The 17809-nt window shown below is 45.9% G+C and overlaps 1 protein-coding gene across 2 annotated transcripts in view; it reads right to left on the bottom strand.

The window, feature by feature from the left end:
- The window catches only part of NHLRC2 (NHL repeat containing 2), a 144182-nt gene that overhangs the window by 98741 nt on the left and 27632 nt on the right, over positions 1 to 17809 (bottom strand). For both annotated transcript variants that reach the window (XM_063962559.1, XM_063962557.1), the window contains 2 exons: positions 11887 to 12342; positions 695 to 816 (listed from right to left, as the gene is read on the bottom strand). In XM_063962559.1, coding sequence (XP_063818629.1) covers positions 695 to 816; positions 11887 to 12342 — 578 coding nt within the window. The remainder of the gene's footprint in view (positions 1 to 694; positions 817 to 11886; positions 12343 to 17809) is intronic.

A 17809-nucleotide genomic window follows, 5' to 3' on the forward strand; every position in this document is an offset into this window, starting at 1 on the left:
AGTGCCTGTGTGTGTGGGCAGCAATGGCGCGCTGCGCTCCCGCCAGCCGAGCCGTACCTCAGCTGTCACTTTTCTTGATAGGAGATCTATCTTCTTCTACTCACCTGTCTTCTGACTTCTGGCTCTGCGAGGGGGGTGACGGCGTGCTGTGGGAGTGAGCATCTAGACACGGCTAGCGTTCAGCACCCTTCAGGAGCTAATGGTGTCCTGTCAGCCAGAAGAGGAGCCATGAAACTCTTCAGGAAGTTGGTTCCTACTTCTGCCCCCTCAGTCGCACGAAGCAGGGAGTCTGATGCCAGCAGATCTCCCTGAAAATAAAAAACCTATCATTAGTCTTTTCAGAGAAACTCAGTAGAGCTCCTCAGAGTGCATCCAGTCTGCCTGGGCACATTTCTAAAACTGAGGTCTGGAGGAGGGGCATAGAGGGAGGAGCCAGTTCACACCCAATGAAAAGTCTTTAGAGTGCCCATGGCTCCTGCGGAACCATCTATAGCCCATGGTCTTGAAGTGGACCCAAGCATCCTCTAGGACGTATGAGAAATATATTTGAAGTGGGATTAAAATAAGTCCATGGAGATTTTCTGACGTATTTTACAGGTCTCTGAGATGCCATAACTATGTCACAGTAATGAGTAGAGCCACAGGGGCTTGCAGGGTACATTGCCCGACACACAGACTGAAAAACGTGGCGTACCTTCCTAATCAGATGGTTCTCCGTGTCGGCCACATAGACGACACTGCCCGCAATAGCCACACCTTGAGGGGAGTGAAAGGAGCTTTCCGAGAAACTTCCATCTTTCCAGCCGCTCTCACATCCTGAAAAGAGCAATGTGAGAGAAACAGAGACGTCAGTGTATCATGTCCCGATCAGTACACGGTAACCACTCCCCTATACACCGGTTATGTGCAGGCCATACACTACAATGCATACACTCCCCTATACACCTGTTATGTGCAGGCCATACACTACAATGCATACACTCCCCTATACACCTGTTATGTGCAGGCCATACACTACAATGCACACACTCCCCTATACACCTGTAATGTGCAGGCCATACACTACAATGCATACACTCCCCTATACACCGGTTATGTGCAGGCCATACACTACAATGCACACACTCCCCTATACACCTGTAATGTGCAGGCCATACACTACAATGCATACACTCCCCTATACACCGGTTATGTGCAGGCCATACACTACAATGCATACACTCCCCTATACACCTGTAATGTGCAGGCCATACACTACAATGCATACACTCCCCTATACACCTGTTATGTGCAGGCCATACACTACAATACATACACTCCCCTATACACCGGTTATGTGCAGGCCATACACTACAATACATACACTCCCCTATACACCTGTTATGTGCAGGCCATACACTACAATGCATACACTCCCCTATACACCTGTTATGTGCAGGCCATACACTACAATGCATACACTCCCCTATACACCGGTTATGTGCAGGCCAAACACTACAATGCATACACTCCCCTATACACCTGTTATGTGCAGGCCATACACTCCCCTATACACCTGTTATGTGCAGGCCATACACTACAATGCATACACTCCCCTATACACCGGTTATGTGCAGGCCATACACTACAATGCATACACTCCCCTATACACCTGTTATGTGCAGGCCATACTCTACAATGCATACACTCCCCTATACACCGGTTATGTGCAGGCCATGCACTACAATACATACACTCCCCTATACATCGGTTATGTGCAGGCCATGCACTACAATGCATACACTCCCCTATACACCGGTTATGTGCAGGCCATACACTACAATGCATACACTCCTCTATACACCGGTTATGTGCAGGCCATACACTACAATGCATACACTCCCCTATACACCGGTTATGTGCAGGCCACACACTACAATGCATACACTCCCCTATACACCTGTTATGTGCAGGCCATACACTACAATGCATACACTCCCCTATACACCTGTAATGTGCAGGCCATACACTACAATGCATACACTCCCCTATACACAGGTTATGTGCAGGCCATACACTACAATGCACACACTCCCCTATACACAGGTTATGTGCAGGCCATACACTACAATGCACACACTCCCCTATACACCGGTTATGTGCAGGCCATACACTACAATGCATACACTCCCCTATACACCGGTTATGTGCAGGCCATACACTACAATGCACACACTCCCCTATGCACCTGTTATGTGCAGGCCATACACTACAATGCACACACTCCCCTATACACCGGTTATGAGCAGGCCATACACTACAATACATACACTCCCCTATACACCGGTTATGTGCAGGCCACACACTACAATACATACACTCCCCTATACACCGGTTATGTGCAGGCCACACTACAATGCATACACTCCCCTATACACCGGTTATGTGCAGGCCACACTACAATGCATACACTCCCCTATACACCGGTTATGTGCAGGCCATACACTACAATGCATACACTCCCCTATACACCGGTTATGTGCAGGCCATACACTACAATGCATACACTCCCCTATACACCTGTAATGTGCAGGCCATACACTACAATACATACACTCCCCTATACACCGGTTATGTGCAGGCCATACACTACAATGCATACACTCCCCTATACACCTGTTATGTGCAGGCCATACACTACAATGCACACACTCCCCTATACACCGGTTATGTGCAGGCCATACACTACAATGCATACACTCCCCTATACATCGGTTATGTGCAGGCCATACACTACAATGCATACACTCCCCTATACACCGGTTATGTGCAGGCCATACACTACAATGCATACACTCCCCTATACACCGGTTATGTGCAGGCCATACACTACAATGCATACACTCCCCTATACACAGGTTATGTGCAGGCCATACACTACAATGCATACACTCCCCTATACACCTGTTATGTGCAGGCCATACACTACAATGCATACACTCCCCTATACACAGGTTATGTGCAGGCCATACACTACAATGCACACACTCCCCTATACACAGGTTATGTGCAGGCCATACACTACAATGCACACACTCCCCTATACACCTGTTGTTATGTGCAGGCCATACACTACAATGCACACACTCCCCTATACACCGGTTATGTGCAGGCCATACACTACAATGCATATACTCCCCTATACACCGGTTATGTGCAGGCCATACACTACAATGCATACACTCCCCTATACACCTGTTATGTGCAGGCCATACACTACAATGCATACACTCCCCTATACACCGGTTATGTGCAGGCCATACACTACAATGCATACACTCCCCTATACACCTGTTATGTGCAGGCCATACACTACAATGCACACACTCCCCTACACACCTGTTATGTGCAGGCCATACACTACAATGCACACACTCCCCTACACACCTGTTATGTGCAGGCCATACACTACAATGCACACACTCCCCTATACACCTGTTATGTGCAGGCCATACACTACAATGCACACACTCCCCTATACACCGGTTATGTGCAGGCCATACACTACAATGCACACACTCCCCTATACACCGGTTATGTGCAGGCCATACACTACAATACACACACTCCCCTATGCACCTGTTATGTGCAGGCCATACACTACAATGCATACACTCCCCTATACACCGGTTATGAGCAGGCCATACACTACAATACATACACTCCCCTATACACCGGTTATGTGCAGGCCATACACTACAATACATACACTCCCCTATACACCGGTTATGTGCAGGCCACACTACAATGCATACACTCCCCTATACACCGGTTATGTGCAGGCCACACTACAATGCATACACTCCCCTATACACCGGTTATGTGCAGGCCATACACTACAATGCATACACTCCCCTATACACCGGTTATGTGCAGGCCATACACTACAATGCATACACTCCCCTATACACCTGTAATGTGCAGGCCATACACTACAATACATACACTCCCCTATACACCGGTTATGTGCAGGCCATACACTACAATGCATACACTCCCCTATACACCTGTTATGTGCAGGCCATACACTACAATGCACACACTCCCCTATACACCGGTTATGTGCAGGCCATACACTACAATGCATACACTCCCCTATACACCGGTTATGTGCAGGCCATACACTACAATGCATACACTCCCCTATACACCGGTTATGTGCAGGCCATACACTACAATGCATACACTCCCCTATACACCTGTAATGTGCAGGCCATACACTACAATACATACACTCCCCTATACACCGGTTATGTGCAGGCCATACACTACAATGCATACACTCCCCTATACACCTGTTATGTGCAGGCCATACACTACAATGCACACACTCCCCTATACACCGGTTATGTGCAGGCCATACACTACAATGCATACACTCCCCTATACACCGGTTATGTGCAGGCCATACACTACAATGCATACACTCCCCTATACACCGGTTATGTGCAGGCCATACACTACAATGCATACACTCCCCTATACACCGGTTATGTGCAGGCCATACACTACAATACATACACTCCCCTATACACCGGTTATGTGCAGGCCATACACTACAATGCATACACTCCCCTATACACCTGTTATGTGCAGGCCATACACTACAATACATACACTCCCCTATACACCGGTTATGTGCAGGCCATACACTACAATACATACACTTCCCTATACACCGGTTATGTGCAGGCCATACACTACAATGCAAAAGTAGTATCAACTAGTGTGAAAGCAAAAAAGATGGCTTTTAGGAAATACAAACAGACTCAAAATAATAACGACAAAGAGGAGTATCTGGACAGACGGAAGGATGCTAAGAAAGTGATCAGACGTGCAAAGGCAGAAGCTGAGGAGAAAATGGCCCAGTCAGTAGATAAAGGGGGCAAAACTTTTTTTAAGTATATAAGTGAAAGGAGAAAATCAAATGGAGGAATAATAAGACTTAAGACAGAGAGTGGGCATTTGGTGGAGGGAGACAAGGCAATAGCAGATCACCTAAATAATTATTTTTGCTCAGTATTTACTACAGAAGAAGGGATGGGGCCACAGTTAAATTGCAAGGACATTCATAAAAATAAGGTAGATGAAAATACATTTACAGATGAGAAGGTCCTAACAGAACTTTCAAAACTAAAAGTGTATAAATCAATGGGACCAGATGGGATACACCCAAGGATACTCAAAGAGCTAAAAGATGTCCTGGTTACACCTTTAACAGAATTATTTAACCAGTCACTAAATACAGGTGATATTCCAGAGGACTGGAAAAGAGCAAATGTAGTTCCACTGCACAAAAGTGGAAGCAAGGAAGAAGCAAGTAACTACAGACCAGTAAGCCTTACATCAGTAGTAGGGAAAGTAATGGAAAAACTATTAAAAGAAAGAGTAGTGGAATATCTTAAATCAAACAACTTACAGGATCCAAAACAGCATGGATTTACTGGTGGGAGATCATGCCAAACAAATCTTATTGACTTTTTTTGACTCTGTGATGAAAATAATAGATCAAGGGGGAGCTGTAGATGTAGCATATCTAGACTTTAGTAAGGCATTTGACACTGTCCCACATCACAGACTGCTAAATAAACTTGAAAGCCTGGGGGTGGATTATAAATTAGTGAAATGGATAAGAACCTGGTTGCAGGATAGGAAACAGACAGTTGTAGTTAATGGAGTGCAATCTATGGAGGGAAATGTTACCAGTGGAGTACCCCAGGGATCTGTACTTGGTCCAGTTCTCTTTAATATCTTTGTTGGTGACATTGCAGATGGTATTGAAGGGAAAATATGCCTTTTTGCAGATGATACAAAGATATGCAACAGGGTAGACACACCGGGAGGGGTCAAACAAATGATTGATGACCTAGGTAGGCTTGAGAAATGGTCAAGAACGTGGCAACTACAGTTTAATGCTAAAAAATGCAAAATCATGCACTTGGGTCTCAAAAACCCAAAGGCTAAGTATAGTATCAAGGGTACTATAATGGAAACTACTGAGGAGGAAAGAGATTTAGGAGTCACTATTTCAAGTGACTTGAAGGCAGGAAAGCAATGCAACAAAGCAATGAGAAAGGCAAGTCAGATGCTTGGTTGCATAGGGAGAGGAATCAGTAGCAGGAAAAAAGAAGTGATAATGCCACTGTATAGGTCATTGGTAAGGCCCCATCTGGAATACTGTGTCCAGTTCAGGAGACCCTATCTCCAGAAGGATATAAATACATTAGAGAGTGTACAAAGAAGGGCAACTAAAATGGTGCATGGCCTACATCACAAAACTTACCCGGAAAGGCTAAAAGATCTTAACATGTATAGTTTGGAGGAGAGAAGGGAAAGGGGAGACATGGTAGAAACTTTCAAATATATAAAGGGTCTTAACAAAGTTCAGGAGGGAAACATTCTTCAAAGGAAAAGAAGTATTAGAACTCGAGGGCATACATTGAGACTGGAGGGGGGGAGGTTCAGGGGAAATTTAAGGAAAAATTACTTCACAGAAAGGGTAGTGGATAAGTGGAATAGCCTCCCATCAGAGGTGGTAGAGGCTAAGACTGTAGGGCAATTTAAACATGCTTGGGACAGGCATATGAATATCCTTACAAAGAATCAAGATTAAAAAAGGGATTGAGATTGCCTAAAGGATAAAATAAAAAAGGGGCAGACTAGATGGGCCAAGTGGTTCTTATCTGCCGTCAAATTCTATGTTTCTATGTTACAATGCATACACTCCCCTATACACCGGTTATGTGCAGGCCACACTACAATGCATACACTCCCCTATACACCGGTTATGTGCAGGTCATACACTACAATGCATACACTCCCCTATACACCGGTTATGTGCAGGCCATACACTACAATGCATACACTCCCCTATACACCGGTTATGTGCAGGCCATACACTACAATACATACACTCCCCTATACACCGGTTATGTGCAGGCCATACACTACAATGCATACACTCCCCTATACACCGGTTATGTGCAGGCCGTACACTACAATGCATACACTCCCCTATACACCGGTTATGTGCAGGCCATACACTACAATACATACACTCCCCTATACACCGGTTATGTGCAGGCCATACACTACAATGCATACACTCCCCTATAAACCGGTTATGTGCAGGCCATACACTACAATGCATACACTCCCCTATACACCTGTTATGTGCAGGCCATACACTACAATACATACACTCCCCTATACACCTGTTATGTGCAGGCCACACTACAATGCATACACTCCCCTATACACCTGTTATGTGCAGGCCATACACTACAATGCACACACTCCCCTATACACCGGTTATGTGCAGGCCATACACTACAATGCACACACTCCCCTATACACCTGTTATGTGCAGGCCATACACTACAATGCACACACTCCCCTATACACCTGTTATGTGCAGGCCATACACTACAATGCACACACTCCCCTATACACCGGTTATGTGCAGGCCATACACTACAATGCATACACTCCCCTATACACCGGTTATGTGCAGGCCATACACTACAATGCATACACTCCCCTATACACCGGTTATGTGCAGGCCATACACTACAATGCATACACTCCCCTATACACCGGTTATGTGCAGGCCATACACTACAATGCATACACTCCCCTATACACCGGTTATGTGCAGGCCATACACTACAATGCATACACTCCCCTATACACCGGTTATGTGCAGGCCACACTACAATGCATACACTCCCCTATACACCGGTTATGTGCAGGTCATACACTACAATGCATACACTCCCCTATACACCGGTTATGTGCAGGCCATACACTACAATGCATACACTCCCCTATACACCGGTTATGTGCAGGCCATACACTACAATGCATACACTCCCCTATACACCGGTTATGTGCAGGCCATACACTACAATGCATACACTCCCCTATACACCGGTTATGTGCAGGCCACACTACAATGCATACACTCCCCTATACACCGGTTATGTGCAGGTCATACACTACAATGCATACACTCTCCTATACACCGGTTATGTGCAGGCCATACACTACAATGCATACACTCCCCTATACACCTGTTATGTGCAGGCCATACACTACAATGCATACACTCCCCTATACACCGGTTATGTGCAGGCCATACACTACAATGCATACACTCCCCTATACACCGGTTATGTGCAGGCCATACCCTACAATGCATACACTCTCCTATACACCGGTTATGTGCAGGCCATACACTACAATGCATACACTCCCCTATACACCTGTTATGTGCAGGCCATACACTACAATGCACAGTATAAATGGCGGGAGATTATCATGTAAATTGGTAACGGTTGTAGGAAACTGTGCAAGAAACCGCTTTCCTCTACATGCACCATTAATGTTCTCTCTACACAGCGCTGGTAACTCTCTATACTGGACAATTCTCTACAGCTAACTAGTAAGCAGCAGTGAAAATGACTAAGGGGCAGATTTATCAAGGCTTGGAGAGAGATAAAGTACCAGCCAATCAGCTCCTAACTGCCATGTTACAGGTTGTGTTTGAAAAAGGACAGTTAGGAGCTGATTGGTCGATACTTTATCTCTCTCTACTTTATCACTCTCTAAGGCTTTGTACATCTGCCTCAAAGTACCAGCCAATCAGCTCCTGTCATTTTTTCAAACACAGCCTGTAACATGGCAGCTAGGAGCTGATTGGCTGGCACTTTATTCCCATCCACTTTATCTCTCTCCAAGATTTCATAAATCTGCCCCTTTTTTTATTTTATTTATATAGCGCACACATATTCCGCAGCACTGTACAGAGAATATTTGCCTATTCACATCAGTCCCTGCCCCAGTGGAGCTTACAATCTACATTCCCTACCACATGTACACACAGACACATTCACGCTAGGGTTAATTTGTTGAGAGCCAATTAACCTACCAGTATATTTTTGGATTGTGGGAGGAAATCGGAGTACCCAGAGGAAACCCACACAAGTACGGGGAGAACTCCCACGGTGGGAATTGAACCCATGACCTCAATGCTGTGAGGCAGTAATGCTAACCATTACACCATCCGTGCTGCCCCTTAGTCAGCGTGCGGTCACTACATCGCAACATTACATCACACATCTCGGGCGTTTGGAAATATACGGAGAACCAGTTCAGTTCTGATAAACATAAAACGGAAGAAACTCTCCAAATACCGAACACTTCAAAAGCAATAAATACTGTATGATACTTTATGACAATGTATACACTGCGGTGGAGGATAAACTGTAAGCCAATAGTAAAGCGCTGAAGCAGGAAGACCGTTGCTGTCTCATTGTGGTGACACGCTAAGCAATATAGCCAATGACAACTGCAATTTGCTACAGATATAGGCGTCTGTGCAGTGCCAAACCGGCTACTCCGCTCAGACGCAGCGCAACAGGATCTGTCCAGCTGTAGCTCCAACACGTGGAGAGAACTAATACTGTGCGTCCAGCTTGGCTGCCCTCCCCTGAGACACATATCTACCCGTTATTATGAATTAATTATGTTTTTGTGCTGAATTTTTTTTTTTTGTTATATTTTTGGTTTTTGTACATTTAGCATGCGTATAATGTGTTGGCGGTGTGGATGAAGGAGCACAATGTTTTTCTCCGAACTTCTACCTGCAATTTTTCAAATTTTCCTCCACGTTATCAGTCTACGACGTGTTTATGTTTTTATATTACAATAACATAATCTGTATATAGCAAAACCAACCCAAGCGTCTACTAGATGGATAGCAATACAGACAAATCCTGCGATTGTAGGTTTTATTGCAGGCATAATAATACTTGTTGACCATATTTGCAGATGTATTTACGCTCTCGCCTTAGGTGGTGCAGACGAGATGTACACTTCATGTGCAGCTGGTTCGCCGTCTCCTTACTCTATAGAGAAATTGGAAATAGTTTCTAAAACTTAAGTATCTGTTAGCGCGGTATCAAAATTAGACATGTTACAGATCCTCCCATCTCCATAAAATATCACTTTTTAACCCCTTCAGGGCAAACAATGATCGAGACTAATCTTCACCATATACATCAGCAGTGCTGAGGACGAGTCACACTCATCCTCAGAACTGCAGGTAATCAAGAGGGTAGAACCTACAGAAAAGTCCAACTGGCAGTGGAAGCCAATGGAGGAGGCAGGGTTTAGTGATACCAGACAACACCACCCTGTACTGCAGAAATACTAGAAGGGTCAGGGGATAGGAGAGGGTACTTAGGGTAAGAGATATCACCCCATTCTGGCACTTACATATTAGGGGGCAACTTCTTTTGAAAGAGTGAACTTCTCTCTTTCAAATGATGTTCCGCCTTAGTAGTTTAGGTTTTATTACCATCACTATAAAATGTGTTCAGTGCAGAGATGGAGGGGATCGAACAGCCTTGTATATCATTTTATTATGGAGACTACATGCAGAATTCTGAATTTTGCCGTTTCCGAAAACATGTCAAGACATCACCAATACAGATTTGCTTGTAGTTAACTTAAAAAGTTTCTCAGCTGTCATTAAATAAACTAATGGTATATCTTGAAAATTTGCCTTTTGCAAAAAAATACCCCCCCCAAAAAACAGGGTATAATTTGTTTTGGTTTTGCATTATAGCAAATAGGTCAAAGTGCACCTGTAGCAGACACAGAGTGAAGTAAATTTGTGGGCCAAAACTACATTCATAGGAATATGTGGGAGTACAACCTAGTAATATCCTGAGAACATTATTTGTGTCTCAGTGATGTCACTGTCTCCTAGTGGAAGTATAGGATGAACTCTCAGTGATGTCACTGGCTCCTAGTAACTGGACAGGCTGCACTCTCAGTGATGTCACTGGCTCCTAGTGACTGGACCAGCTGCACTCTCAGTGATGTCATTGGCTGCTAGTGACTGGACAGGCTGCACTCTCAGTTATGTCACTATTTCCTAGTGACTGGATAGGCTGCACTCTCAGTGATGTCACTGGCTCCTAGTGACTGGATAGGCTACACTCTCAGTGATGTCACTGGCTCCTAGTGATTGGATAAGCTACATTCTAAGTGATGTCACTGGCTCCTAGTTAATGGACAGGCTGCACTGTCAGTGATGTCACTGGCTCCTAGTGACTGGATAGGCTGCACTCTCAGTGATGTCATTTGCTCCTAGTGATTAGATAAGCTACATTCTCAGTGATGTCACTGCTCCTAGTGCCTGGATAGGCTGCACTCTCAGTGATGTCACTGGCTCCTAGCGATTGGATAAGCTGCACTCTCAGTGATGTCACTGCTCCTAGCTAGTGGATAAGCTGCATTCTCAGTGATGTCACTGCTCCTAGTGCCTGGATAGGCTGCACTCTCAGTGATGTCACTGGCTCCTAGTGATTGGATAAGCTGCACTCTCAGTGATGTCACTGCTCCTAGTGATTGGATAAGCTGCATGCTCAGTGATGTCACTGGCTCCTAGTGCCTGGATAGGCTGCACTCTCAGTGATGTCACTGGCTCCTAGCGATTGGATAAGCTGCACTCTCAGTGATGTCACTGCTCCTAGCTATTGGATAAGCTGCATTCTCAGTGATGTCACTGCTCCTAGTGCCTGGATAGGCTGCACTCTCAGTGATGTCACTGGCTCCTAGTGATTGGATAAGCTGCACTCTCAGTGATGTCACTGCTCCTAGTGATTGGATAAGCTGCATGCTCAGTGATGTCACTGGCTTCTAGTTTATGGATAGTTTAATCACACAGAATAGTTGCCTGCACGTGTGCTATTAAGAAGTGCTTAGTGCTTGGACTGTTACATACTTGAGCGAGACATGGGTGATATATATCAATACAGATTATGCTTTGGGTCTCACCTCCAACAGTGTGAAGGACTCTGCCATCTGTGGTCACGACCAGAATCCTGTGATGCCCCGTATCAGCGATAACCAGCCTGCCACCGGCCACGTCTACCGCCACCTTACCAGGGAAAAGGAGCGGAGATTCAGGCAGCGAGTTCCTGTAGAGTTGGCGTGGAATTTGGCCAGACTGGATTTCATTTCTCTCTTTGTAGAACTTTAATGCCATGGAAGTGAAGAGGAATAGGTTCTCTTTGTGCCCTTCCCCAACCAGAGAGAACAGGAGGTTGCCCTGGGGGCCAAGCAGGACCAGTGTGGGCCAGCAAGAGACCTGTAGCTCCTGCCATAAGGTGGCATCGGCATCATTCACCACGGGATGGCTGATGTTGTATCTCAGAACCGCGCTCTTAATATTATCCAAAACCCGTTCGTTTGGAAACTTCGCTGAGTGCACCCCAATAATTACAAGGCCGTCTGAAAGAAGAAACAGGATTAGCTTTTATTTTTCTTGGCAGTATTTAAAAGCACATAATCTTTCTTTTATTCTTTATCTGCTTTCAAATATAGTAACACAATACAAATCTAACAAGTAGATGGAACTCTTATTCAGAATAACCTGCGTGGGGTAACGATGACCTGGCTTGTGCCTTATGTCATATTTACCATACTCACTGTGAGTGCTGTAAGTGTCCCTTGTCGTTTGTGAAATACGTAACTCCTTATAAACTATCAATTATATAAAGTATTTCTATCTGAAATATGTTCAACAATTGTCTTAAGTCCAATAGCTCTCATGTATGTATAACTTGTAACTGACTCCTTCCCAATAAACGTTACTGTTCTCTTATGTTTCCTGAGTCAGAAGTACAGGTTGGACTATCCAATATCCAAAAATTCAGAAATACGGAATTTTTTGAGTGAGACATTGAAACCTTTGTTTTCTGATGGCTCAATGTACACATACTTTGTTTAATACACAAAGTTATTAAAAATATTGTAGTAAATGACCTTCAGGCTGTGTATAAGGTGTATATGAAACATAAATGCATTTTGTGCTTACACTTAGGTCCCATCACCATGATATCTCATAATGTTATGCAATTATTCCAAAATATGGAAAAAAGAGGATTTTGGTACTTACCGATAAATCCATTTCTCTGAATCCTCTAGGGGACACTGGAGTCCTATACAGTAGGGGTGTGAAGCCTTGAACCGGAGGTGTGGCACAATCTAAAATTAGCATTGTCTGCACAGCCGGCTCCTCCCCCTTCACATCCCTCCTCCCTCAGTTTGAAACATTTTGACTGAGAGAATAGGACATGACACTATAGCACATGGCGAGGAACCGACCCGTACAACATATCAAACAGCGGCCAAGAACTCTTGACCGAATAAGGAGCACCGTTTATACGAACTGTTTAAAACAAGAACTGAAAACACAGCAGGTTGACAGCACCGAGGCGGGCGTCCAGTGTCCCCTAGAGGATTCAGAGAAATGGATTTATCGGTAAGTACCAAAATCCTCTTTTCTCTTTCATCCACTAGGGGACACTGGAGTCCTATACAGTAGGGGACATCCCAAAGTTTTCCCCCAGGGAGGGAGTGCTGTCGGTGGCCTGCAAAACTAAACGTCCGAACTTAGATTCTCCGGACGCAAAAGTATCAAACTTGTAAAATTTTGCGAACGTGTCGGCTGAAGACCACGTCCGCCACTCTGCAAAGTTGAGTAGTGGAAGCACCCCTGGCAGCCGCCCACGAGTCACCCACTGATCGGGTAGTATGAGCACCCGTCTGAACCGGAACCTGTTTGCCACAGGAAACATAAGCTTGCCGAATGGTAAGTCTAATCCATCTAGCCAAAGACTGCTTAGATGCTGGCCAACCCTTCTTTGGCCCATCATAAAGAACAAACAAATGGTCCGACTTTCTGAAGGACGACGTAACCTGTACGTATACCCGTAAAGCTCGGACAACATCCAAGGACACGTCCTCATCTGTGAGACCCTGGAAAGATGGAACCACTATTGGCTGGTCTACATGAAACCCCGAAACCACCTTCGGAAGGAAGTCCGTCCTTGTATGGTTCCGCCCTATCCTCATGAAAAACTAAGAAAGAACTCTTACAGGATAAGGCTGCCAACTCAGAAACCCGCCTAGCCGAAGCCAAGGCAAGTAATAACGTGACCTTCCAAGAGAGATATTTCAGGTATGTTCTTGTCAACGGCTCAAAAGTCGGTGACTTCAAATATTCTAACACCAAATTTAAGTCCCATGGTGCCGTGGGAGGACAAAAAGGGGGTTGAATCCTCAGAACCCCCTGTAAAAAGGTTTGAATCTCTGGCAAGGATGCTAGCCGCTGTTGAAAAAGGATGGAGAGAGCCGAAATCTGAACCTTCAAAGAGCCCAGTCTGAGTCCTCCCTCTAGACCGGCCTGAAGGAAAAGTAGAAGTCGAGATAAATGGAAATTCGTTGAATTCCATCCCCACTCCTGACACCAAGCCATGTACCGTGTCCAAATCCTGTAGTAGTGCCTGGCTGTGACCGGCTTCCTAGCGGCAATCATTGTAGGAATGGCCGTTCGTGGAATCCCTCTGCTTCTTAAGATCCGGGTTTCAATAGCCACGCCGTCAAACGCAGCCTGTTCAGGTCGGGGTGTAGGAACGGTCCCTGAGATAGCAGGTCCTCTCTCTGAGGTAACCTCCAAGGATCTTCCGCAAGTAACCCCTGCAGGTCGGAGTACCAACTCCTGCGGGGCCAATCTGGTGCGATTAGAATGGCCCACACTCGTTCCCGTTTTACCCTTTTTAGTACCCTGGGTATGAGTGGGAATGGGGGAAATATGTAAACCCTCCTGTAACACCAAGGAAGTGTTAATGCGTCCACTCCTTATGCTGCTGGATCTCGAGTCCTTGACACATATCTGGGTAGCTGATGGTTTTGTCGAGACGCCATTAGGTCCACCTGAGGCAGACCCCATCTTCTCAGAATCATGTTGAAAATCCGTGGATGAAGGCACCACTCTCCCAGATGCATGTCCTGGCGACTGAGATAATCTGCTTCCCAGTTCTCCACACCTGGAATGAACACTGCCGAGAGAATGAGGTCTCGTCTTTCTGCCCACAACAAGATCTTTGTGGCTTCCTTTAACGCCATCCTGCTCTTTGTTCCTCCTTGACGGTTTATGTAAGCCGTCGTCGTGACATTGTCTGACTGAATCCTGATGTGTTGTTTCATGACTAGGTCTTCTGCTAAGAGAAGTGCATTGTAAACTGCTCTTAGTTCGAGGATTTTTATGGGTAGTTTGCTCTCCTGTAGCGTCCACCATCCTAGAAACTGATGGTCCTCTAGGACGGCTCCCCAACCTCTGAGACTGGCGTCCGTCGTCAGGATCCTCCAATCCCAAATGCCGCATTTCTTGCCGGCTGCAAGTTTCTTGTGTAACGACCACCATATCAAGGAGACCCGTACTTGTGGTTGAAGTCGGATTCTCCGATGGAGAAGCCAGTGCGAGCCTGCTCCCTGAGCAATGAGGTTTATTTGGAATGGTCAGGAATGAAGTCTGCCGTACTGGAGAGCTTTGAATGACGCCACCATCTTCCCGAGAAGTTGCACACAGATGCAGAGAAACGGTTTGCGTCCTCAGTACCTGAGCCACTAATCTCAGTAAGTCCTGGACCTTGTTCTCTGGTAGGAACACACGTAATAAGACCGTGTCCAAGATGAGACTGAGGAATTGAATCCGTTGAGTCGGTATGAGGTTGGACTTTTGGAAATTGACAATCCATCCATGTTGAATTAGAAATTGATGGGATGTCTGAACATCCTTGAGCAGTCGAGTCTGAGATGGAGCCTTGATCAGTAAATCGTCCAGATAAGGTATAATCGTGACCCCCAACAGTCTCAGTCCTGCAACCATGATTGCCATGATCTTTGTGAAAATTCTTGGGGCTGATGCTAGACCGAACGGCAAGGCCCGGAATTGGTAGTGATTCGCCACCAGTGCGAACCTTAAGTAAGCCTGGTGAGGAGTCCAGATTGGAATTTGCAGATATGCATCCTTTATGTCCATGGATACCATGAACTCGCCCTCTTCTAAGCCTGCAATGACTGATTGGATTGATTCCATCTTGAATTTGTGGACTCTTAAAAACTTTTAAATGGAGTATTGGTTTGACCGTCCCGTCTGGCTTTGGCAAGACAAAAAGATTGGAATAGAACCCCGTTCCTCTCTGAGAAGCGGGAACCGGAATAATGACCTCTGCTTGTAGCAATTTAAGAATTGCTGCCTGTAGTGCCCCTGCTTTTTGAGGGCACCGAGGCAATCCTGTTGTAAAGAACTGACTGTGAGGCCTCTGTTGAAATTCCAGCTTGTATCCCTGAGAGATTAAGTTGTTCACCCAAAGTTCTGGTGAGGTTTTGGCCCAGATGTCCTGAAAACCTTCCAGTCGGCCGCCCACCAAGGGGGACCCCAGGTGAGCTGGGAGGCAGTCATGCCACGGTCTTGTCAGCAGGTTTATTGTGCTTTCTGGTCGCTGCTTATGAGCGGCCTCTACCTCTGCCCCCACGTGCTTGTGTACCGAAACCCCTTCCTCTGGCTCGAAAGGACTGAGATCTAAATGAAGTAAATGCTGGACCAGAATAACCTCTCCTAGTTTGTGGAGCGGTTCTCGTATAAGGAGTAGGCAGAAAAGTGGACTTCCCCGCTGTAGCCTGCGAAATCCATTTGTCTAATTCTGGTCCGAACAGCATTTCACCCCCAAAGGGGATGGATTCTACCGCCTTTTTGGTCTCGGAGTCTCCCTGCCATTCTCTGAGCCATAAAATCCGTCTAGCCGATATGGCCGATGCAGATATGCGCGATGCTATTCTGCTAATATCCTTAGAAGCTTGACATAAGTACGATGCAGATTCCCGAATGTGTTCCGCCAGTTGGGTAATCTCTTCTAAACTGTTTTCCTCCTCAATAGCTTGTACAATACGGCCGGACCATGCACCCATGGCCTTGTTGACCCAAGCACAGACTATCGCAGGTCTCTGCGCTGCACCAGCTGCAACAAAAATTTACTTTAACGCAGTGTCAACTTTACGGTCTGACGCATCCTTTAAAGTAGTTACGTTAGGAATCGGTAAAATTGTCTTTTTTGACACCCTTCCTAGTGAGGCATCCACTACCGGCGGAGTCTCCCACTTGTCCATTACACCCTTAGGTAGGGGATAAGTTACCTGAAACCGTTTCGGAAATTGAAACAGTTTGTTTCCAAGCCTCCTCTATCTGAGATTGGAGGGATTTAGGAATGGGAAACACTGCTGAACGCGGCTTCTGGGATTCGAACAAATCGAAATCTTCCGGCTCCCGTATTTCCTCGTCCTTAAAGCTTAGGATCTCTTTTACCGCGTCAATTAAGGAGTCTAGACCTGAGATTGCCGAGTCCTCTTCTGGAAAGTCGGCATCTAGGTTAGGTTCAATTAACTCACCTTCCTCCGTATAAAGAAGAAAACCCTCTTCCTCTTCTGATTCTGGTATCATAGGGAGAGTTCTTTTAACAGCCTTGCGCACACTTGTGTCTGCGTGTGCGGGCGGCGTTAACCTGATGAGAAATTCCTCCATCGTCTTTGAGAATCCCGCAGCCCATTCTGATTGCTGCTTGCGCGATTCTGCCATCTCCTTGGAGATTCTATTAGCAAGGTTGTCTTCCCATGCCTTAGCCAGAGCACTGCTCCCCGGTGGAGCGTCCTTGTCTAAGCAGGAGTCGCACACCCCGGAGCTGCCAACCCGCGTGCTCTTCTTGTTACATTTCGTACAAACATAACAGGTCTTGGAGGTCTTGGTTGCCTTAGACATGTTGTTTTGAAAACCCTGTACCAGGGTAACCCGCCGCGCTTTCACCCTTTAAACTAGGAAGAGAAAGACTGGGAGATGACGGAAGAGAAGGTATTGGAT

This window comes from Pseudophryne corroboree, chromosome 3, assembly GCF_028390025.1.
Source record: "Pseudophryne corroboree isolate aPseCor3 chromosome 3, aPseCor3.hap2, whole genome shotgun sequence".
Classification (NCBI taxonomy): domain Eukaryota; kingdom Metazoa; phylum Chordata; class Amphibia; order Anura; family Myobatrachidae; genus Pseudophryne; species Pseudophryne corroboree.